Here is a 23,365-nt window from a genome sequence, read left to right as displayed (position 1 = left end):
ATCTTTTAGATGCAATCTATGCTACTACATTGTTAGTGTAATGTCCCCTTATGTAAATTCTTAGGAATAAGGGAACTATCAACTCACAATTGAATTGCAAAAGACTTCTTTCCAATCAAAGATTCCACTTATAACATAAAATCCTTTTAAGTCATAAATTGCTGATAATTTATATAACTTATCATAAGAAAGATATATTATGATCTGCTTTAATAATTGATGATCTTTAGAATGTACATTCGATTCCAGTTGTTAATGAATATCTATTGATAATCTTAATCGCTACATGCTATTCAAGAATTATGGAATGCAAGAAATATCTGTGATATTCAGATCTGTAATCAGGTGGAGAATCATTGCTATCTCTGATATGACTCTGGGAATTATGCAATGATGATCTCTACTAAACTCTGATCTGCAATTATGGAGTTGTCTTCGTTATTTCCAATATAACAATGTGAAATATGCTGCGAGTCTTCTCCTTATTGCTTGTAGCAATGTTGCTAAGTCGCTGTTCCTGGTTTGACTATGAAAATATGCAAGTATAATCGTGCTGTTCTAGATTTTCTGACTTTCAATATATGCAACCTGATTTTATGTGAATAAGGCTATTGCTCAAAGAGCAATCTAGTAATTGGATGTAGATGAGATTATAAGACTATTCGATGATCCTTTTGGAATGAATATTGATCCTTTTAAATAACTTATGGATGGAATAGTTGTATCTCTTCTTGGGAATGGACATACCTTTCCCTTAATCGTATCTCTTCATGAACAATTGTTGTTATCCTAATCGCTGCCTTTTGTTAGTTGCTGCCTTAACATAAGCCTTTCTCTTGTAATTATAAATACTTACTCCTTAAATAGACATCTCACCTTTCCTTAACAAGGTTAACCTCTTAAAGAATAACATCATAATTATGATAATCGTTGTCTTGCCTTACTCATTCTCTTCTTCTAATTGATGTCACTTATGTGAATCGCTGCCTAAAATTCTTGTAGTCACCACTTGCCATCCTCCACTCACGATGAGGATGTAATGTAATCTTGACAGAGCCATGACACAGCCTGATCCTGCTTAGATCTTCCTCCATTGCAACACAAACAATTCCAGTTCCATGCTTCACAGTGAAGACCAGCCTCAGGGGTTGCTGCGGATGCTGCCATAATAAGATCACCTTCATTCTCCCCGTCTTCATCATCCACTACAATAACAAGCATCGAGTACAAGGATGTTGCTGCCTGTAACTTAATAACAGTTCTGATCTGATCTGATCCATGGTGATACACTGCACTCGTTTGGTTGGGGATATCACAGTTAGTAAGAACTTGCATAACATTTTGTATGCCCACTTTTGAAACAACCTCCTCCAATATCAAGCTCAAAGTTTCTTGGTTCTTTATTTTGTTGAAGGCATCAATTGACTTCAAGAAAATCAACTCACTATTTGAAACCACTAAAAATTTGATGAGAATGCATCCAAATTTCTTTACTACTTTTGATGTTCCACTCATTCAGCTGCAAGCCTGCAAGTATTCAAAATGTAAAACCTCATTTGTTAGATGAGAACCTCCTAGGTCCTGTACTCAACCTCTGAGACTAGAAAAGATATGTCAAGTTTACTTTCAGTTATTTCTTCATGCAAAACATCATTTATGATCTTGTATAGTGTGCATGGTGTTCATCTTTTCAGATTTTTAGATTTAGGATTAGTTTTTAGATCTCAAGGATCTTCCCTTGCTAATTTGAAGAGAGGTTCATATTCATGTACTGTTCCATTTTGCGTAAGGTAGAAATCAATGCTCTTTTTTATTCTTGTTCACCAGCAAATTTGATTGCTAAAGATTTGGTAGACAAACTTAGTTTGGTTACATATGATCTTTATAGTCCTTTCTCTTCGAGTTGGGTGAATCATAGAGTATATAGGGATTATCAAATAATGCAAGTTTAAGTTTGGAATAAATCAACATTTAATTGATGAGGTTATTATAGATGTTGTTTCTATTGATGTGTGTGGTGTAGTCTTTGGCAGCCTAGTAAACTGAGTTATCTAATTTGATATTGAGTTCAACTAAAGAGTAAACTAGGGTGCTCACTAGAGTATTAACTAGGATTCTCCAGTTAAATTAAGTGATGTGGATATTTTGTTTATCCACGTGCAATTAAAAATAAAAAAATTTCAGAGCTATATCACACTTTATCTTGTTTTAAATCTTTATTGACACCAATTTTAGAAAGCTCTTATGTTTTTTTATGGTTTGGGAATTTGTTTGAATCAAAAAAATTGGCTAGAAAAATGAAGAAAAAACTTGATAAAAATTAGATTTGTTGGGTCTACTTTACATGGTCATATCTCTTTTGATAGTGTTTGAAATCTTTATTGAAGTCACTTTGTGGAAGGCTCGCAAATTTACATTCTGATCACATAAGAACCATCTAAATTTGATGACTATGTGAGGGGGAGAGTGGCCTCACTGTTACTATATCTTGTAATGATATAGGAGAGTGACCTCCTTAACAAGGTTAGCCTCTTAACAAGGATACTTGCAAGAATTAAGGAGAATGACCTCACCGTTACTATATCTTGTAATGTCTGAGTGCCAAATGTCACAACACATTTAGATGACACAAGTGTGGAATATGCCTATTATATTTAATGAAGAATTTTTCATTATATCTAGCCTAGCAACAAACAACAGCGATGACAAGTTCAAATGCAAACAATATGAAAATAATAATATTCCAATATTTATATTCAAGCTTTTGCATTGTTTTCATTAGCCTTCCATGCAGCCAGATCCGTTGGTGGAGATGATGGAGCTACATAACCATTCATTACTGATTGTCAAATATCAAAGCCAAGAGCCATTAAACAAGTTTGCATTCTTACGCTCTAGAATGCGTAGTTTGTTCCGCCGAACAATGAAGCTCTATTTGAAGAGAAACCTTCTTGACTGGCAATGTGTTCTCCAGAGATCTACCTTCTAGTGGTTAGACTATTCTTGAAGGAACCTGATTTGATACCAATTGATGAGCACATACTTATACTAGCAAGGCGGGTTGAATCAATATAAGACAATCTTTGACTTATTAAAAAATTCAACCACCACAATAGAGTAGTCACATAAGATCCACCAACTAAGAAACACAAGATTTATGTGGAAAATATTTCGAGAGAAAACCACAAAAAGACTTCTTGGATCAATTGTCCAAATCCAGCCACAAAAATGAAATTCTCTTACAAATCATTGTAGGCACCAACCCATTGGAGACACCAATCCTTACTACTTAGCACCAAATTAGCAAGACACCAACTTCCAAATGAACAAAATTTTTGCCTTCTTGAATGGATGATGATCATTTGATGGCAACCTTCATAAAATCTGTTTGCAACTTCTTCCCATAAATTTTCTTCTTCAAAAATCTGCTGCAATAAGTTTGCTCTGCTCTAAATCTGAATGATGTTCTATTTAATGGTTACTTCCTAACCTCTATTTCAACTTCTATTTATACCCCAATGATGCCTCTTCACCCAATAGGGTCGACCTTCTCAAGGGGGTCAGCCACTTAAAAAATAATAATAATTTTATTTTTATTTCCTCAAGAGGGGTGACAACATTAAGGGAGTTGGCCCATTTCAAAGAGGCTTCATTGAACATTAAATCAAATTTTTGCAAAAGAGGGTCGACCCAATTTTTGTCTTAATAATTGCCTTGAAAGATTCAAATAGTGGCCTTTGGCCTTTCACACATTTAAACCCCCAAAGTTACATGTGAAGGCATACGACTTTCTTCTTTGACAGCAGTAATATGATGACAGCGATTTGCTCCTCTCCTTTGACATCAATGACAACAATATTTCCAACAATTTGTGTGCTCAAATGTTCCAGCTTAGGGGGCAGATAATAGGGTTTTAGGGTTTAGGGTTTAGAATAATATTTGTGTGCTGAAATATTTTAGTATTTTAATACATTGGGTATTCAGAAGATAAGACAAAGTTGTGGGTCCCAACTTCTGGTTCAGGAATGCAAATTGTGGGAAATAAGGAGTTGATACCTGTTTGAGTTTTTAAAAAAAAACTTCTTTAAAGTTAGCATTGCTTATTCTTGTTACTTTGCAGTGACGTGAACATTGTTAAGCTTCATGGAGTCTAAACTGTAGCTATCACCTTGCTATGCTGGTTGAAGGAGATCAGACTTCAGGGAAATTTCATTAAGTCGCCTAGCCATAGCTTTTTGTAACAGTAAAGAAGTTATGAGGTGAGAAAATTGTACTCAAGTCTAATTACCTTGCATTAAATCAACTGTTATTTGAAGCATACAAATCAAAGAGACATTATTTAAATGAACAATCCTATTCCAATCTGCAATAATTAGCATTGTCCTATTGCCATTTGATACATACGGCATTTCGACAAACATTTATGCATTTCCTCTTAAGAAACTTTGCAAATCTAGTAAACAAACACTGCACAAGCACACTAAATTAGTTAGGGACATTACACAAATGATTAGAAAAAAGATACAAAATAAATAGACTACCACCATTATGGATAACAATCTATATGTAGTAGCAGAAAACTTGGAATGAGAAAACAATTAAAACCTCAATGTGTAAATGTGCAACACGTGAATGTTGATCTGCAAATTTGAGGTATGAAACCAGAAAAGGCCTCTTATCATTAACCTGAAATATGGAGTGGGAGAGGATGCAAACTGGATACAATAAGTAACTGCCATGCAGAGTTTTGAAATATTAGAAATTTGAAACAAAATTTTAGAAAATTCATCAGCATCAGGCAGAAAAAAGACAATGTTTTGTCTATAGTTAAAACTTAAGAAGAACACAGTCAATTGCCAAAGCAACTCCTCTTGACTAGATGCCAAATGTGTGTGTGTGTGTGTGTGTGAACGCACATATGTATATGTATATGTATATGTATATGTATATGTATATGTATATGTATATGTGTCTGTGTATGTGTATGTGTATGTATATGTATATGTATATGTATGTATGTATATGTGTTTTGTACAAATGATCCTAACACCAAAAAAAATTTAGTCAAAGCCACAAACCCGAACCAAAATCCTTACCAGAATTGGTAACTTAGATCTTGTGTCAAGTATGCCTTGGACCTAATTTTTATTTGGTATGATCCTATTATCATAGGATTTACATGGAGCTGATGTATATAGAGGAATTGCACAAAATGCATACTCATGAATCCGGGGTTTCATAATGTTTAGCTTTTATGATATTCATATAAAACTGATAAATAGAGAAAGATGCATATAATAATAATCATAGTTAAACTACTCGCCAAAAGCAAAAACTCGCTTAGGCCTGAAAAAGGGAAAAACTCGGCCAATACTCGGCAACTTAAAAAATTGCTTAAATTTAATTAGAAATGCATTTTTTTTGCAAAATTTAGTGAGGAGATGCATCCAATGAGTCAATAAATGGGAACACAAAAGAAACAAGCTGAGTCTAGATATATTTGATTGATTTAAATGCAAATTGGGTACAAAATGGCATCCTCTTATGGAATGCTGGTGGCTGATAAACTGAAACAAAATGAAATAGCAAATTGTTTTTCTAAAACTAAAAGTAAATACTACATCAAAACATTTTACATCTTCTTCTTAGCTCTAGTGAAAAATAGAGGAGAGATAGAACTAGACGGTCTAGTCCTAGGAGTCCGATGTGCCTCCTCCACCTCGCCAAAATGAGGTTGAGTGTAGCACCCTTGCAGGGGTCTGAGGGTGAGAGAGAGGTAGAGAGATAGGTCTAGATCTTGGAGGAGAGAGGAGAGAGTGAGATAGAGAGTGGTAGAGAGAGGGGATGGAGGAAGAGTGATAGGAAGATAGATAGGTCTAGAATTCGGGACAAATAAAGCGAGTGAGGTAGAGAGAGCGAGAGAATGCTGATAGGAGCCTACTGATTACTGAAATTTAACTGTCTGAAAATTAAAAGATCTTCTAAAACCTAGAATTTGCATTATAACTCCTACAGATCTGAAACCACTATCAAACATCCTGCCAATATATACATGAAATATAACTTAAAGTATAAGAAAGGAAAAAAACATATTAAAATGTGACTTATGCTGATAGGAGCCTACTGGTTACTAAAATTTGACTGTCTGGAAATTTAAAAGATCTTCTAAAACCTAGAATTTGCATTATAACTCCTACAGATTTGAAACCACTCTCAAACATCCTACCAATATATACATGAAATATAACTTAAAGTTTAAGAAGGATAAAGACATTGAAATGTGACTTATGCTGATAGGAGCCTATTGGTTACTGAAATTTGACTATTTGAAAATTTAAATGTCTTCTAAAACCTAGAATTTGCATTATAACTCCTACAGATCTGAAACCACTCTCAAACATCCTGCCAATATATACATGAAATATAACTTAAAGTATAAGATTTCTTATACTTAAATGTTATATTTCATGTATATATTCTAATGAAGAGAATGAGAGACTTGAAAAAAAAAAGTTAGACAATTTTTTGACATGTTTGGGTCTTTTTTTTTATGCAGTTGAGTTTTTTCCAAAGACTCGCTGAGTTTTTGTGAAAAACTCACCAAAAACTCTGCTAGTTTTTGTGCGAGTTAAAGTCATAAGTACTCGCAGAGCAAAAAAGCGAGTTTTTCAAAACTTGCTAAGCACTTACAGTATTATGCATGAACTACTGACAGTATTAATTCGTCATAGGCTTTTTAATTTTGTTTAACTTTCATAAGAAAAATGTTCCATGCTAACACAATTTCTATTTCTATCTATGATCAGTTTTGTGTTATTTTTAAATGAGGAATTAGGGATGTTTTTTTCACATTCCAGTTTTTAGTTTATATTATTGTTTTGTGTTTGGAATTGGATAATTAGCTATGAATTTCAAGCCTTTCACTGTTTGCATGCAGGAATTACAAAGCAGTGAAAATGGTCATCTAAGGGAATTTTTTCTATTGGTGCCTGTATTAACTATGAATGCAACAGAAGCTATGCTTCAAGGAAGAGATAAAATGTTCAAAAGGGGCCGTGATGCAGCAAATGAGCAATTTACTGATGATGGGTTTGTGCTTGGTCTTGCATATATTTTGAAGGTTAGTTGTGGTGGAACTGTCTAGCACGCAGCCAATCTCTTATCCTGTTTTTTCTTGAAATCTTAGTTGTAGAAAATTGAACTTAATCGTGCAAATGACATTAGCCCTTTTTGTTCTAGAAAGATACTAGGTAATAATAACCAATCTTTCATGTTATACTCACCATTGCTTGAAGAATTTCTTATAATATACTATTCTTAGACAATATTCTTCGCAGAAGCTCTTGCAATTTTCTATATATGTATAGCAAAGAAGAATGTATTGATTTTAGCCTAAGAATCTTCTTAAAAAGGGTCTAGGTGACCTAGAACTCTTGAAGACCCACTAAGTTCACCCATACACAATGTACAATGGCTGAATTATCTACTGAAAGCAAGTAATTGATTTAGAAAAAGCTAGAAGTAATCGGTGAATTTCAAATTCTGTAAATGCATCATAGGATTTTTACAATTTTAAAATTAGCTTTTGCATCAAATAAAAGTGCAAGACATACAGGATGATGAAGTAGTGATAAAGAGGGTTCTCCATGTTGGGAACAACCTGAGTTCAATTTTTGTGATGGACATGTACGATGTAATACAGATTCCCCATCTTTTGGAGAAAATGGAGTGTTCTCCAATCAACATAAATAATGGAAGGAGAATAGCTCTATTACTTAGACCAATATTTGAGGGGATTTTCCATAATTTCAAGATGGCTAAGCTTCTTTAGAAATGGTCATATTGACTTTGAGCATATAATTAGATTTGGTAGAATTTTATGCATTATAAGTTTTAGGATTGTTAGCTTTTTCATTGGAGTCTGAAATATTGATTATAAATATGAATATTGGGGACTATAAGCTGGTTTACCTTTTACTTGTGATTCCAGAAACAATTTGAAGAAGAAATATTATCTATAATCTGGTTTACTCATGTATATTTTAGATTATTCTTTATTCATTACATTCCTCTTTTAATTATATTTGACCAGAGTTACCTGGGGACGCGTCCCCGACCTGAAAACCCTCGTCCCCGTCTCGGGGACTTTTCAGGGACTTGGGGACACGACCAGGGGACATTTCCCCCCGTCCCCAAATTGCCTTGTATTTTGAGGGGACGTCCCTGAAACGGGGGGACGCCTGCCCTAGCTCTGGGGGACGTCCGTACGTCCCGGGGACGGCTAGGACGTCCCCAATCCGTCCCGGGGACGGCCAGACGTCCCCCATATCTAAGGCCCTTAAAAAATATTAAAAAAATTTAAAAAGTTGTATTTTCAATTTTTTATTTAAATTTTCTAATATAGGCCCCTTATTAATTCAAATTGTTATTAAAAATATAAAAAATTAAAAGATAACATTAATTAAATTTTAAATTTATTAATTTAATTCATAATTTTGACAATGAAACTATATGGCAGCAATGTAGCCTTTGGGCATTTTGACATAGAGATTAGAAAATCGCCAAACTCGGCGAGTCAATAGAAAAATAACACCCAACGCCTTTATTAAAGAATAAGTTTTTTTGGCCTCACGGGGCGCTGCCCCTCGACCCCGCCCCGTATCGCGACAAGGAGCGCGCAAGGGGCGCTACCCCTTGACCCGACCTTGGGGGCGCTGCCCCCAAACCCCCGTTGAAAAATATGGGGGGAAACTGCGTCGATAGAAGTAGGGAAAATTTAACCTCCGAGTCTATTGATATCATAGAAACGGGACTCGCCCGGACTCGCCTAAACTCGGCAAGTCCGAGTCCGAGTCATGCTCGCCGAGTCTCTGGGACTCGGACTCGGACTCGTCCGAGTCTGGCAAGCAAACTCGCCAGACTCGCCGAGTTGGCGAGTTTGGCTCAAACTCGCCAAACTCGACAAGTCCCGAGTTTGGCGAGTCCCGAGCCCCAAACTCAGCTACTGGCTGGGTTAGTAAAATGACAAAAAAATACATTTTAAAAAGTTTTTTTTAAATGAATGGTATCGTCTTTGTTCACTATAACCTTCGCCTGAGAATGATAAAAATTAGGGTTACAACATGTCAGCCAATAGAAAAATAACACCCGACACCTTTATTAAATAATAAGTTTTTTTGGCCTCGTGGGGCGCTGCCCCTCGACCCCGCCCTGTATCGCGACAGGGAGCGCGCAAGGGGCGCTACCCCGAAACCCCCGTCGAAAAATATGGGGAGAAACTGCGTCGATAGAAGTAGGGAAAATTTAAGCTCCGAGTCTGACACTGATTGGATCGACCAGGTAGATATAGAGGCTGAGACTGTAGCCATGGCAGAGGAGGAGCGGAGAGCATGAGCACAGACAGGAGATTCAGAGGCAGATAGTGACACGGATGTTCCTGATGTTGGTGAGCATGGCATGGTGTCACGGGGAGCGGCTATGGCTGTCGAATCATCCAGGACCTACCTTAGACGCCTTCGCAGGGTGCCGGGGCCGAAGGGTGCAGGCTCCTCTGAGCCATAGGTTTGTAGTTGTATTTACCTTTGGTATTTGTATGAAACATTTGATGATGATCATATGATGACATGGATTTTTTATTTCATGAGTTTTGTAATATTGTATACATTTGACAATATTTATATATCTATGTTTGTTATTTCCTTCAGCTACAATTTGCGTTTATGCCTATGTGATTGATGAATACTTGTGTATGTAATCAAATGAGCCGAGTTTGATGATGTTATTGTGTCTTTAAGGTGTATTCAATAAAGGGTGCCTGAAACAAGTTTTAAATCTTTAAAAATCTCTAAATTTCTTGAGTTTTTCACTTTCCCGAGTCCAGCCGAGTCTCAAGTCCGAATCCAAGTCGGCCTTGCCAAGTCCCGTTTCTTTGATTGATATGCATATTGACAATGTGAATGAATTGAAATTCTGATTTATGAATGCATAATTGCATATTGTCTATTGAGTATTAACAATGTTGTATGTTCAGAATTTACATTCTAAAATGTTTTCAACTTTTCATAGTATCATACACATGCTATATCCATGTTTTATTGTTTTCATATGAATATAATGTATGTATGCATGCTTTATCTATGTTTTCATATGAACATTTAGAATTTTGAAATTTTCCTATATATTTTAAATTTTTCCTATATTTTATATAGCCGTCCCCTTTGCCGTCCCCCGCCGTCCCCAAATTTGGCAAAAAAATTTGCCATCCCATGCCGTCCCTGTCCCGGAAACTCGGGGTAACTTTGTATTTGACAGCAAAACATCAAAGTATTAATGATAGATAAATTTGACCTCACTGTATCATGAGTTCTCTAAGTCCAAAACTAATTCTAATTATAATGTTTTAGATAATATAGAATCGCATCATTGAAGAAATATTTATTTGATAAGATGTAACCCTAACCCTAATTGGTTGCAATTGTGATTTTTGGGCAAATTCTAGGGCACATTAGGAAGGGGACTTTACACATTGGCACCTTGATAGCTTTGACTACCTTTAAATTCTTTGCATTGCTGCAGTGAAATTTTTCCTAAGCCTATTCTCTGAAACCTTTTCATGCCAGAATGATTCATGAGAGCAGCTGCCACCTGCCATGAGCGGTAAACCACAAAAAAACCTAGAAAATCCTTAGAGAAAGCTGGCATGGTGATCAACAAACAAAAAGCATAGTAGGAATAAACCAACATAATACCCAACCTTCCCATCTTTATCTGCATGCACCATTGGAGCTCTCTATTTACTGATTGCTTAAATAATGCCATAACAACTTATATGTGTGAAAGCACATACCCACCTTAAGCACTACTCTTTATGAATACTCTCATTACAAGCTTTCAGGATATCACCAAGTGGATAACCAAACTGCTTAACATAAAAACACATCAAGGGGTTTGATCATATATTAGAAGATTGGTAAGAGTAGACCAATCCTTAGCCACTCTACTTTCCATGAAGGAGATCTTTCTTTGCTTCACACCTTCATTTGAGAAAATGCTCTTCTATTAAACATTGGAAAAAAATGCAAATTTTTGGTGTAGAAATTGGCTCGGCTCTTTACAATGATTATCCCTTGAATAGGTCATTCTAATTACCTATATTAAAGAGGTTAACATCTACCTCCTATAACTGAGCATTCCATTGAAGCATTGGACCCTAGTTTGGACCTACTGGTTTTATTCTTTGGCAATGCCATGTCAGAATTGATAGTGTTGGACAATTGTTTGCAGCTGAATCTAATACATCTACAAGAGTGGAGGAAGGAATTGGAGAGAGAGAAATTACATTAGTTTCTACAAATGACTAGAGTAGGTCTATGGGACTTCATAATTTATCCAATTACATTAGAAATTTTTTAGGGAAATGAAAGCCCTAGGTTCTTAACAAACTTAAGACTAAAAAATAACTAGATGGGGGTAAAGCAATATTGGCTAGACCCTAGTTCTTGTTACATCCCTTTTTCCCGTCTTTGGAAAATGCATATTATTGTTTGGTTCAGCTAATCGATGATATTGCTTTTGTTTCTGCTATGAATGGAAAATGAATGATGAAGTTATTTTGTTTCCAATATTTAATGAGATTTGTTAATATGGTTTAAGATGTGGCTAACTGATTTTCATATAACCAAGTGAATGTAGGAATCGCAACACCCTCAAGGAGGAGGGAGAGTATCATTAAGGAGAGGATCGCGGACTTTGGAAAAGAACAATTGTCATTGAGCCTTGAGCCAGGGAAGTAAGATGTATTCCTGTGAGTGTTGCCACCTTGGTTGGGTAGTGTTTGTACCATCCTTCTTGTTGGTGTCAACCTGTGTTACCCTATTGCCTCTTGTGTCTTTTGAGCGGTTAAGTATCTTTGTGTTGATCATGTTTCCTTGTCATTGAGTTTTCTTGGTTTAGCTATATATATTGTATATTTATATGAGTTTCCTCTGAATACTTTATAAATTATTATTAGAGTATCATATATATATTCTCACACATACATGGATGTACATGTATGAATATATACATGTTCCTTATTTAGTATTTGGATGCATTTGATCATGGGGGTAACACCTTGGTGGCGGATTCCATTTCTTATGACCACCGACAGCATGTCGTAGGGGTTGAAGTCTTTGTGGCATATGTTCTTGGTAATGTGGGATGTTACCACCTTGCCTTACTGTATTGGGTTCTTGGCTCGTAGCCTTTTCTTGGGTAGCGACTTAGATAGCAAGGGTGATGACTAGTCGGGGAGTCGGTTGTCATTTGGTTATGCTTTTCATTTCTTAAAGCATTCTTTTTGGGATTTCATTGCAAAGGGATGGTTGGATGTAAGTCGAAGCTCTATTAGCCGATAGAAAAGGTTACTCTACATGTGAAGGAGGAAGGAGTTCGTAGAAGACTCCGAAGTGTTTGTTTTCTTCAATCAAGTTGCATCGTGTTGAGCATACAACTTGTATCTGGACCGATACATGGAAGTTTTCGGCTCCTTTTTCAAACCGATCCTAATTGTTCAAACATGAGTCTTTAATTCTTCGATCATAGCATAATGTTTTTTTGGTGTCATTCTTATTTGATGCGATTATGGGAAAAATATGTTTTGTCATTTCCTTTGTATACAACAGTTAGATCCTTTGAATCTTATTACTTGCTAATGTTTGATTAAGGGAGCTCGAATGAATATGTAGCACTGTACTTGTAAATGCTGCATTAATTTATTGAGCATAGTTTGTATGTGTGAGTGGAATCTAGAGATTTTGTTCAGTGTAGCAATTCATGGTGCTGATTCTAAACGATCTGGAAGTAGCAATGCAACAAATGCTTGAGCATGCATATTATGTATCATTTTGTTAAAGTCTTGTCTGATTTCGGTCATGAACCGATGGTCTGTGTTCTTTAATTAATGTTATGATATCAGAATTTACAGAAGCGAGTAATGCCGAGGGTCAATTTGAGTTTCCCTTGCCCTTGTGAACTATCTGACTTGTTAAATGTTCAATATCAAATTTGGTTTGTACTGGTACCTGCAACAAGATGTATTAATAATACCAAACCCAATGTGTCGGTAGTTGTTGTTGTTTGTTCTTTTATGAATGGTTAATTGAGACTATATTTGGTCAGCAAGACTTGTATAATGCTGTGATTGAGAATACTTCCTTTCATTATGTCTAGTAAGCATGGTGAACATAGACTACACTCTATCGTGCTTTGTTATAAAACCTTGGCCAAGGTGGTGCTACAGTTAGCATGCAACCATTAGTTCACAAGAATTAGATACACCACTAGCCAGAGTGTCATGCTAGTTAGGGGGTACCTATAGTGTATGACCGGCTAGTCTGTGTAGATTCTAAACACCAGGCTCAGAGGGCTTAATGGCATTGTTCTATCCTTAGTCTACTACTCTCGTGAAGGGTCGAGCCCTTCCAGTAGGAAGAGGCATGGGGGACTTGTGTCCGTGGCTGGGCAGAAAAGCCCTTGATGATGCTCTCCCTCTCCATGTTTTTCACCATGTATGCATTTGTTGCAGCAAAAAGTTCGTTATTCTATAATCTCTTAACTGTTCTCTTTCTTTCTATAGAAATTAAAAAGAATATTAATTACAGTCAATTCCTTTCTGCTGAAATGACTAGTAAGTTGGTAGTTAAGTTAGTAATTATTTCTTTTTCAGCTGAACTTGATTATTAGTTGCAAAACTTTCAATAGAAATTTTATTGAGTTGTATTATTTCTGTTAAAGTATTTCGGTTGTTACAGTTCTCATTATCTAATTACAATTATGTTAGCATTTTTATTTGTCTAGTTCAAGACAACACAAAATGAAACAGCACATACATTAGAACCACTGTTTAAATTATAAGGGAAGCTCCATGAGATCTAACTAAACCTAAAACATAAAACTATAACCAAATTTAAAATTATGCAATCCATGCAATTTTATCAATTGGTGGTTTTGCATGAATTTAAATAACTAAATGACCATGTTTTCACCCTAAATGCAAGCGGTAGACTATTAACAGTCAAGCCTTGCAAACAAGATTTTTATATATTGAGGAGTCGCAAGTTAAAATGGATATAGACCAAGGCTTATGCGTTTTTTGCAGCCAAACAATTACACTTTGTTGAGTGGATAAATGATTGTGCTCTTTGATTCCATTTAGTTGAAGTAGAACTTGCAACCTATTGATATTGGAGAGAAATTAAATACAACTTAAAAATAAAAAATGCAAAAGTGTCGTAAGTACTAAGAATGTTAAAAATAAAAAATACTTGTGATAGAATTTTGACTGCAAGAGGCTAGAGGAACAAATAGTCTTGCCTATGGAAGTACCACCATGTCTGAGCATCTTTCTTGTATTGGTCTCAGCGAGCAGGAATACTATGATCTTGTCTTGAGATGAACTTGCCAGACTCTTTCCAAACATTATCCACTTCTCGTTGTGAGAAGATTCTTTGAAATGCCAACTTGTACACATTAGCAACTTTACTATTTCTATATGGCTTAATTCTCTTTAGCAAAGGATGAAGAGCACAAGGTTATACTGAGTGGGGGGGGTGAATCAGTATAACAGCAAATTTTACCAATTCAAACTTTTATCATCCACAATAATATTATTCACTAAATTCCAACAACCATGCACATAAGAACACAATAACACAAGGTTTTACGTGGAAACCCAAATGGGAGAAAACCACAGCAAATTATTGCTTTTATATATTTCTTCTTTAACAATGTTTTGTAGGCACCAACCCCTAAGTTTGTTTGTGAGCACCAATCCACTGGAAGCACCAACTCCCACTTCTAAATTTGTAGGCACCACCCCACTAGAGACACCAATCTCCACAATTTGTAGGCACCAACCCCCACTGCTAAGCACCAACTTAGCAAGAGACACAAATCTCTCCTTTAGGAAGCACCAACGTCCAACACAAGATTGCACCTTTTGAATGTTACTAATAAATCATTACAACTTGATTTTCTTCTTAGTTCTTCATTCTTTACATATAAATCTGCTTCTCAACAATTTATTATCTCTTCAAATCTGCCTTCATTATTCCTTCAAATCTGCCTTCACTTTCATACAAATGTTTTTATCTTTGCAAGACCACCTTTATATTAGCATATTTATCTTCTTGACATCTGTATAGTCTTCTTATATTTTCTGTCTCTTGAACACTGTTTCAAATCTGCATATTCATGTTCATATATCTGCTAGTGCATATGATATGTCTTTATTACTCAACACTTCTACATTCACATCTTAATCTCACATCTCAGCCTATCCTATATCCTCATATTCCTTGTGAAAGAGTGCGATTTCTCTTAAGAGAAATACCATTTCATAATAGACATATCTTCTATGTAATCGCTGCACCTTTTGAAAAATAGTTACTCCCTTTTAGTTTACACAACCACAACCTTTGTTAACTTCATTGCTGTTTTCTAAGCACTATTAAATTATCTTCAAAAACTGATGTAAAGATAATCATTGTCTTTGATTATGAGAGCTCCATCTTTAACTTAATCGCTGATATAAACAAATTATTGTATGTTTATAAAAATTCACACTTACATACAAATCGCACCCCTTTGTATTCACTTTTCTTCCAAACAGATCGCACCATATTATGGTTAAGTCACTTCATAAGTAAATCGACTTTGTATTAATAATCTTCATCACACCTTTTTCTACATAGTTCTCTTCCTTAATAGTTTGCTGTCTTATTATTTCTTAATCGCTGTCTTATACATCTTAATATGAAGTCAATTCAATGAATCCGTCCATCATAACTTGACTATGTCGGTGAATCACATTTCAATCGCATGAGGTCTTCATACTCTCGTGTTGCCCATGATTTTAGTGACTTTATTTAATGAGGATTTGCTTGTATACTTAAGGCATGAATTGTCATTTCAAACTGCTTGATCGTTGCTGTGAGGAATGATCACTGTGCGTCTGAGGAATGATTTCCTTGATCACTGCCATCACTACATTTGATCTTCTTCACCAAACTGTGTACATCAATGTCTTGTTCTCCACGTCAATGTCTTATTCTCTTAAATGATGTCGCAAGTAGAGATCTGATATGAATTCAAAGCATGTAGAGATCTGAAATGAAGTCAAAGTCTTTGTGACTGAATTATTTTCTCAGCATTATGCCATGTATCTCTTATTGTTCCTGTCTTAAGTTGTAGTCCATCTGAAACAGAAAATCTCTCTGCTCATCGATCTGTTCCTTCTTCCATTCTGTGATAGCCTCTGTGCTTATCGTAATCTAGGCATATTGCTTTTTATTAGATTACTCCATAAATTGGATTGTTCCTTTGATGAATTCGTTTCGTAAATTGCTGTCCATAATTTCTGCTTAAGCCATTTAATGAAAATTATATCATTGCTGTTTTTTGAATCATAAACATTCTTTTATATTGTCTTGAACATACATATTGCTGCATCGAATTTATGGTCTATACTCGTTAAGAATTTAAACGTTTCTTCGTCAATATGGCATTAATTCTCATCATTTAGAAAACATAATTTCTGAAGTTTCTTTGGTTACTGACTTTGTATTTCAAACATGAGGTAATCTAATATGACTAGATTTTAAGTTGCTCATTGTTCTTTATCGGGCTTGCTATATCCAATGATTTATACTTTCATCTAAGTGAGATATAATTATTCCTTTTATATCATTTTAGTCAACTTGGTCAGCATACTCTGTGATTCATATGTTGTAGATCATTTTACCTATGTTGTAGATCACCATGCACCATGCGCCATGTGCCATGCAGTTGGCTTGATGTGAAAGCATGGGTTGCAGATTTGTTTTGTCTTTCATCTTTGTCATAAATTTTATTTCACCTTGCAAGCTTAGAGATGGATTCATCCTTCATCAATACTCTTCATACGCTTTACAAACTTTATCAATGTGCCTTTGACATCAATGACAATATTTATTTATTAACGACATTCTAACATATTCTTTCATTCATAAAGATGATGACTAACCTCTTGACATCAATGACAAACTTTTCAACAAAAGAAGTATCTTGTGCTACAATATTTTGGGGATAATGCATATGCAAGGAGATGCAAGGATGTGTTCATCTTGTTCTAGTGGTGATGAACAATTATTTCTACACTTGAGAAAAATGCTTTTACTATCATGGAGTTGATGCTATCATAGATTTCCCCCAAACATGGTTTTGATCCATATCAACAAACTTGATCATACTCGTGATAGCCATGGTGATGACTGCAAATATCTTAATATTTAATATTTAGACAAGCAAGCCACTCAAATTTGCAATTTTTTACTAATATAAAACCACCAACATAATACATTTCATTTATCTGGTAAAAATAGTAATACAAATCCAATAACATCACTTACATTTTTCTATGTAATAAGATAGTGTTTAAGGCATATTTTCATTGTTATATTTATAGATGTATTACATTAACAAAGATTATTTATTTTTTTAGTTTTGTCATTTTAGTGAACTGTCAGAGATGAAAGATTTCCTTATAAGAGGTTATGAATCCTGTGCTTTCTTAGGTGCTTGGTCAAGAATTCGAATTTGATTCACTCCATTGGTTTAGCTCAGCAACACAATACTTCAAAAACCAGATATCCCAGTTGGAAGGTGGCATAGATGCAAGTCAGTTGCGGGGTGGTTTGAGTGGATTGCAAAGATGGAACCAAGTACCTCCACCAATTTCAAACGAATCCCAAAATGCAAAACTTGTAAGCTATCACCTCTTGGTCCTCCTTTTGAGTGAATTTGTTTAATGATTTCTTGGTTTATGTCAAGCCTGGTCTTGCCAAGGCATTTAAATAGCATACCAACTAATTTTTCCCGTTCTCTTAACTGTGATGCAGATCATAAAGCAACTCCAAGAGTCTCTAACGGAGTCAGAAATCATTCAATTTGGTTTTAGCTGTGCAGGGACCTTCTTTCATTAAGTCAATTTTGTGAATCTCGACTATTTTTTTAATAAATTCATGTCCTTTAAGTTTTTTGTTGTTCTTTGTATCATTTTTAATAGCCATATTTAAGCCTCTTAGTCTTGAGGGTCGAATACTTTTCTCTCTTTGTAAGACTGTGTATAGTAATCATATTTATGCCTCTTGAGGGTTAAATATATAACGAATATGTAGCATATGATCTATCTTGCGGGTAGACTTTGGCTTGTGATCATTGTAGATAGAGCACAAAGTAAAACAAAGATTTCATAGAAATATCTGACTCTTAAAAAGAATGCAGGCTCAATAACTACAGGGAATCAACCTCCATCCTGAGGTGTATTTACCAGCATGGTGGTGATAAGTATATTTGAAAAGAATTGGCCTTTTGGTAGTCTTTGGAGGATATAGACCCATAGAAGCAGTTGAATATAATGCCACCCAGTTCCTTTGTTTTGACAATAATTGTTCAGAACTAAAATGTCACGTCCATTAATGACACTAATTAATATCATCTTTATTTAAAACAGGAAATAAATACAAGTATTATACTGTGTAACAATTGCTGATGTCTGAGAATTTTATGTCTCTGCTTTGAGATCCATTTGTGAGGCTTGAGATATTGTTTAAGGTGGTTGTTGAGGGTCTTTCTTGAAATCCTTTAAGTTTGCACACTTGAACTAGTGTTGGAGATGTTCGTTGTATTCTTCTTTGTCATTGCCTTTTTTCCATGACAAGGGATAATCAATACGTTTATATTTATAAATGTTTTCCATTCCTGCTTATGGGCTGTTGATGATTATTTTTACTTTCTGCCCAGCTCCTTTAAAATTCATTTGACATGTCTTCGCATAATCATATTTGCAATACTCACTAGTACGATCAAGACTATATGGAAACCCGAATGAAGATTTCTAGTGCTCCTTTCCTTGTGGCTGTGGATTTTGAGGGCAGAAGCTACTAAGTAGTGCAGACTTTGTACAGAAAAGTTCAATAAGTGGACTCAATAAAAGATCCAAGGGTTGCAAAAGATTGGCAAACCTTGAACCCTATCTATCAATTATTGCTCTAAAGCCAATTTGGTGGATGCAGTGAGAATAACACAAACTCAACAAGGGACAAGTCTTGTAAAACAACCCTTTCAGAGAACTTATATAGTGTAGACTCGTAGAGTATGCAAATAATGACATCAACCAATACAATGTATGTATCAATTAATGAGTTTGGATGCTAAGAAGGAATTGAAAAAGGTCAAAGGAAGAGTGTCAGTGGTTACACAAGTACAACAAGAACCAACACAATATCAACAACCATAGCTAATACAAACCATGCCATGTTGTGGAGTCTCAATACTAATTTGTAAACAAGGATAGTCCTCGCAAATTGTGAGCATACATGTCTAGAACTTGTTAATATAAGTAGCAAGTAAATGAGGCATAAAGAGAACAAAATACCATGTAAGAAGACTCAAATACCCTAGAGAAACCTAGTTTGGGTGAAAAGTCTTGTTAAAAGGTGAGCAAGTACCTGTTAAACAGATTGGAATATTGAGAGGGGGAGGGGGGGGTACAAACCGGAATACTGAGAGAGGGAGGGGGGGGCTAAAGGGGGGGTTAGGATAAAATAAAAGCACTTCGAATATCTGAAACACAACTTGATCTTAATCAGCCTTAGCATGAAATGAAATATGCAATAGAAGTGTAATGCACAACATACACAACCATAAGAGAGACACCAAATTTTTTTATGTGGAAACCACAAAGAGGGTTAACTCTTAAGATAATATAACTAGTTATATGTGAATACAAAAGGAGGTTCACTGTCGAAGGGCTCACTGCCTAGATTACAGTGGCTCATTGTCGGAAAGGCTTACCACCGAAAAAAAAAAAAAAAGAACTGAGAAAATTGCATCTACATATGCATGGGATTAGGTCATGTTAAGCTCAAATAACACACCAACAACTTGCAAAAGATCCGATTACTCTACAACAACCTTCATTATCTACCTGCTTCAAACACACTTGCACTAAATCTGTCCTTTTTCACAAGTATCAACTCACTCACTCACTTCATCGCAATCTACTTGCTCACACACCCACACTTCTCAACCACCACATGAATACATATATATGTGTGTGTGTGTGTGTGTGTCAATAGGAATGCATTAAGTCGACCTCAACACATTTTCCAAAATGATATTTTGATGGTCAAATCACACACTACAACCACCAAAACAAAAACAACAATATAATCTTTTGAGGTTGGCCTAACCCGGAAAGAGCATTTCCTCAAATTCCCAAAATAACACGCTACTAGAGCACAAAGGTCAGGATCCAACTCAGAATTACAAGGTTAAATATATGAACAATGATCCATTGAAAGATTATCTACATAAATCGAAAGACCGAAGGAAACCGGAGCACGAAGAGTTGTTCAATACTACATAACCGAATACATTTATGGAACACAATATCCGAAGCACGACTTCTGGAGCACCAAAGCCATGAATATAGCAATCTCAAATTATGGTAATAAGCGTATTAGGATTGTACTACCATGTCTACATCAAGACACAAAAATGAAGGACTGCACCTTTGAAATAACTCATTTGCATATTGTCAGACTGCAAGAACGACTAGAGCACGAAATCAAATGCCACAACCAACACCAAATCTCTCATATCAAGATGAACATATCCTCATACTGATAACTTTTTGGAGCAATCAACAACAACTCGAATCATCAATCTGTATCATTTTGACATCAATGACAACCAAGACGTGTATTTCTAACAGTATTGACTTAAGTACTCCAAAAGGGCAAATAGAAGACATGTAAACCAGTACTCCAAAAGGGCAAATAGAAGACATGTAAACCATGTAGGTTTGTAAATAGAGCATGTACAATAGCAGTCTTAGCTCAAACAACCCTTAAAAGTACTCCCAAAGCTCTTATATGCATCCACTCTTCTATGCCTCCACTAAGACTTGTGAGTATACAACAAAGTTAGGATATGAGATATCGATTCGGGATCAGGAATGATGTACATGGCCTACAAAATTATGTTGGAACGAGAATATTTTGTTGAAGGCAAGTGCCTTCGCCTGGACAGCTCTTCATAATAAAATTTTGATAGGTGATAAATTAATGTGATTGGGGTTTGTATGCCCTTTTCATTGTCCAATGTGCAATAGGCACGAAGAATCAATAAACCATTTGTTGGTTAATTGTGAGATTGCTCAAGTGTGTTAGACAAAATTTTGTAGTTTACTAGGTTGGTAAGGACCTCTTCCCATCAAGCTTTGGGAAATTTTCTCTTGATGGCCAATACTCAATAAAGGTTCAATGTGGTCCGACTAATGTAGGGCTACCCCAACAATGGTCATATGGCATATATGTAAGGACAAGAATGCATGAATTTTCAAAGATATAGCCACATCATGTGAGTCTCTTTTAACAAAAATTGAAATCAACATTAGCGAACATCAAAACACAAAGGTATTAAATATAAATTGCAAATTCTTTAGTTCGTGGGATGAGAAAATTGCACGAAATTGGAACCATCGTATTCCCCCTAAAGGGGTCATCATCAAGGATAAAAGGAAAGAACTATGAAGTGAATTTTGCCATTGTTTGGGAGAATAAATTAAATTTTGATGGCGCTTCCAAGATGAACCTAGGAGCATCTAGTGTTAGTTACAATATGAGATATTATCGCAGCTCACTCATTTGAGCGACCTCTATCAAATTGCCAAAGGTATCTAATAGTGATGTCGGATTCTCGGCTCTTTTGGAAGGTTTGATAAAATGCAAACAATCAAATCTAGATCATATTGATATCGAAGGAGACTTGGAAATTGTAATTAAATTAGTTATGAACAATCATGTGGCAAGCTAGAAGTTGAGAATGGGGATTGATAATGTGGGGACAATACTAGGAGGTTTGACAGATTATATAATCAAGCACATATGTTGAGAGGCCAACGCTGCTGCCAATTTATTATCCAAACAGGTAATTTACTAGTGTGTCAAATCTATCCAATCAACCAATGTTGATTTGTGGAACCCTTCGAAAGAAATCATAGATTGATTATATTTAGACCATTCATATGGTGATTTAACTTAGAAGTGACTATTTGTAGATCTAAAATGGTCAAGTATCGACCAACTTTGAATCTTGGTTTCGTTCAAGGAAGTTTCAAGATTTTTTGAGGACTTGAAGACCATGCTCAAATCGTATAAGGCCATCCTTGACTCTCTCAGTGTAGATCAAAGGAAGTATGGCTAGTTCTTCAACTACCACCAATAAGAATGAGGAAGTGCATATATTAGGATTGGCAGGATTGAGTGTGACTTTAACTAAACGGATGTCATAGTTCAAATGAATTAAAAAATACCTTGACAAATTTGAAGTTGCCTCAATGAATTCAATAAAACCTTTTTTGATAGCTCTTCATTTTTTACAAGCCATAACCTTTGTATATAAACTCAAAATCACATAATCTCCTTTTTTTTAAATCACATTTTTTCAAGAAAAAACTAAATATACAAAAAATATTTAAGGTTTGATGTCACTAAAATCATGTTTTGGGATTTGTAACATAAGTCCTCTCTTTGCTACAAGTGCAAACTAGGTCCTTTATAAATCGTACCTCCTAGATATGGAGCTTTGAACCCCAGAAACACAAAGACTCAATGGATCAGGGTGGAACAACCCCATTTGATGACATGTGCCACCTTGTCTTGCCCCACAAAAGAAATATAAGGCAAAGCTTGGTACACCTTTGTCTCCAACTATCATGTAATGTACAAGTGCGTTGCTTGAACATGGAGGAATTTGCTAAATATTGATTTTATCAAAAGGAAGAATTCATGCAATCTCAAAGGATGTTAGGATATGTATCATGAAGTTGATGCATCATCTAATTAAAAAATAGATATCACCTATGTGATAGCACAAAATGATGATAACTAAGCTATTAAAACTGCATACAAGAAAAAAAGTAGTGTTTGCATGTTTTCTTGAAGTTATCAACCAAATAATAGCTCCTAGTTTTATAAATGAACCACCACTTACATGATACATACAATATATTTTTGGTGCAAAATGGCATGTCATAATTTTGGATTCAATGTTTCAAGACAAGGAGTGTACATTTGAAAAAAAATCATTGACATGCAAAATAGAAAGTGTTTGAATTAACAATTGCTTGATTTTGTATGTATACACATAAATTGCATTTTTGTTTTACTATGAATAGGTCTTACACTAGTATCTAGGGAAATTACACTATCGTCGTCCACTATCTTCCAAAGAAGACAAAATTCAAAATTTTCAACATATTTCAAACTCACTTGTATGAAAG

At 35.3% G+C, this 23,365-nt stretch overlaps 1 protein-coding gene across 2 annotated transcripts in view; it reads left to right on the top strand.

Annotated features, from left to right (window-relative positions):
- LOC131076327 (uncharacterized) overlaps positions 1-18,208 on the top strand; it is a 211,076-nt gene extending 192,868 nt beyond the window's left edge. For both annotated transcript variants that reach the window (XM_058013462.2, XM_058013464.2), the window contains 3 exons: positions 6,938-7,120; positions 17,592-17,780; positions 17,916-18,208. In XM_058013462.2, coding sequence (XP_057869445.2) covers positions 6,938-7,120; positions 17,592-17,780; positions 17,916-17,999 — 456 coding nt within the window. In that variant the 3' untranslated portion in view covers positions 18,000-18,208. The remainder of the gene's footprint in view (positions 1-6,937; positions 7,121-17,591; positions 17,781-17,915) is intronic.
- The last annotated feature ends 5,157 nt before the right edge of the window (positions 18,209-23,365 follow it).

Source organism: Cryptomeria japonica, chromosome 11 (genome assembly GCF_030272615.1).
Source record: "Cryptomeria japonica chromosome 11, Sugi_1.0, whole genome shotgun sequence".
Classification (NCBI taxonomy): domain Eukaryota; kingdom Viridiplantae; phylum Streptophyta; class Pinopsida; order Cupressales; family Cupressaceae; genus Cryptomeria; species Cryptomeria japonica.
Note: the sequence above shows the minus strand (reverse complement) of the source record. Positions and strands in the feature narration are given on the sequence as shown.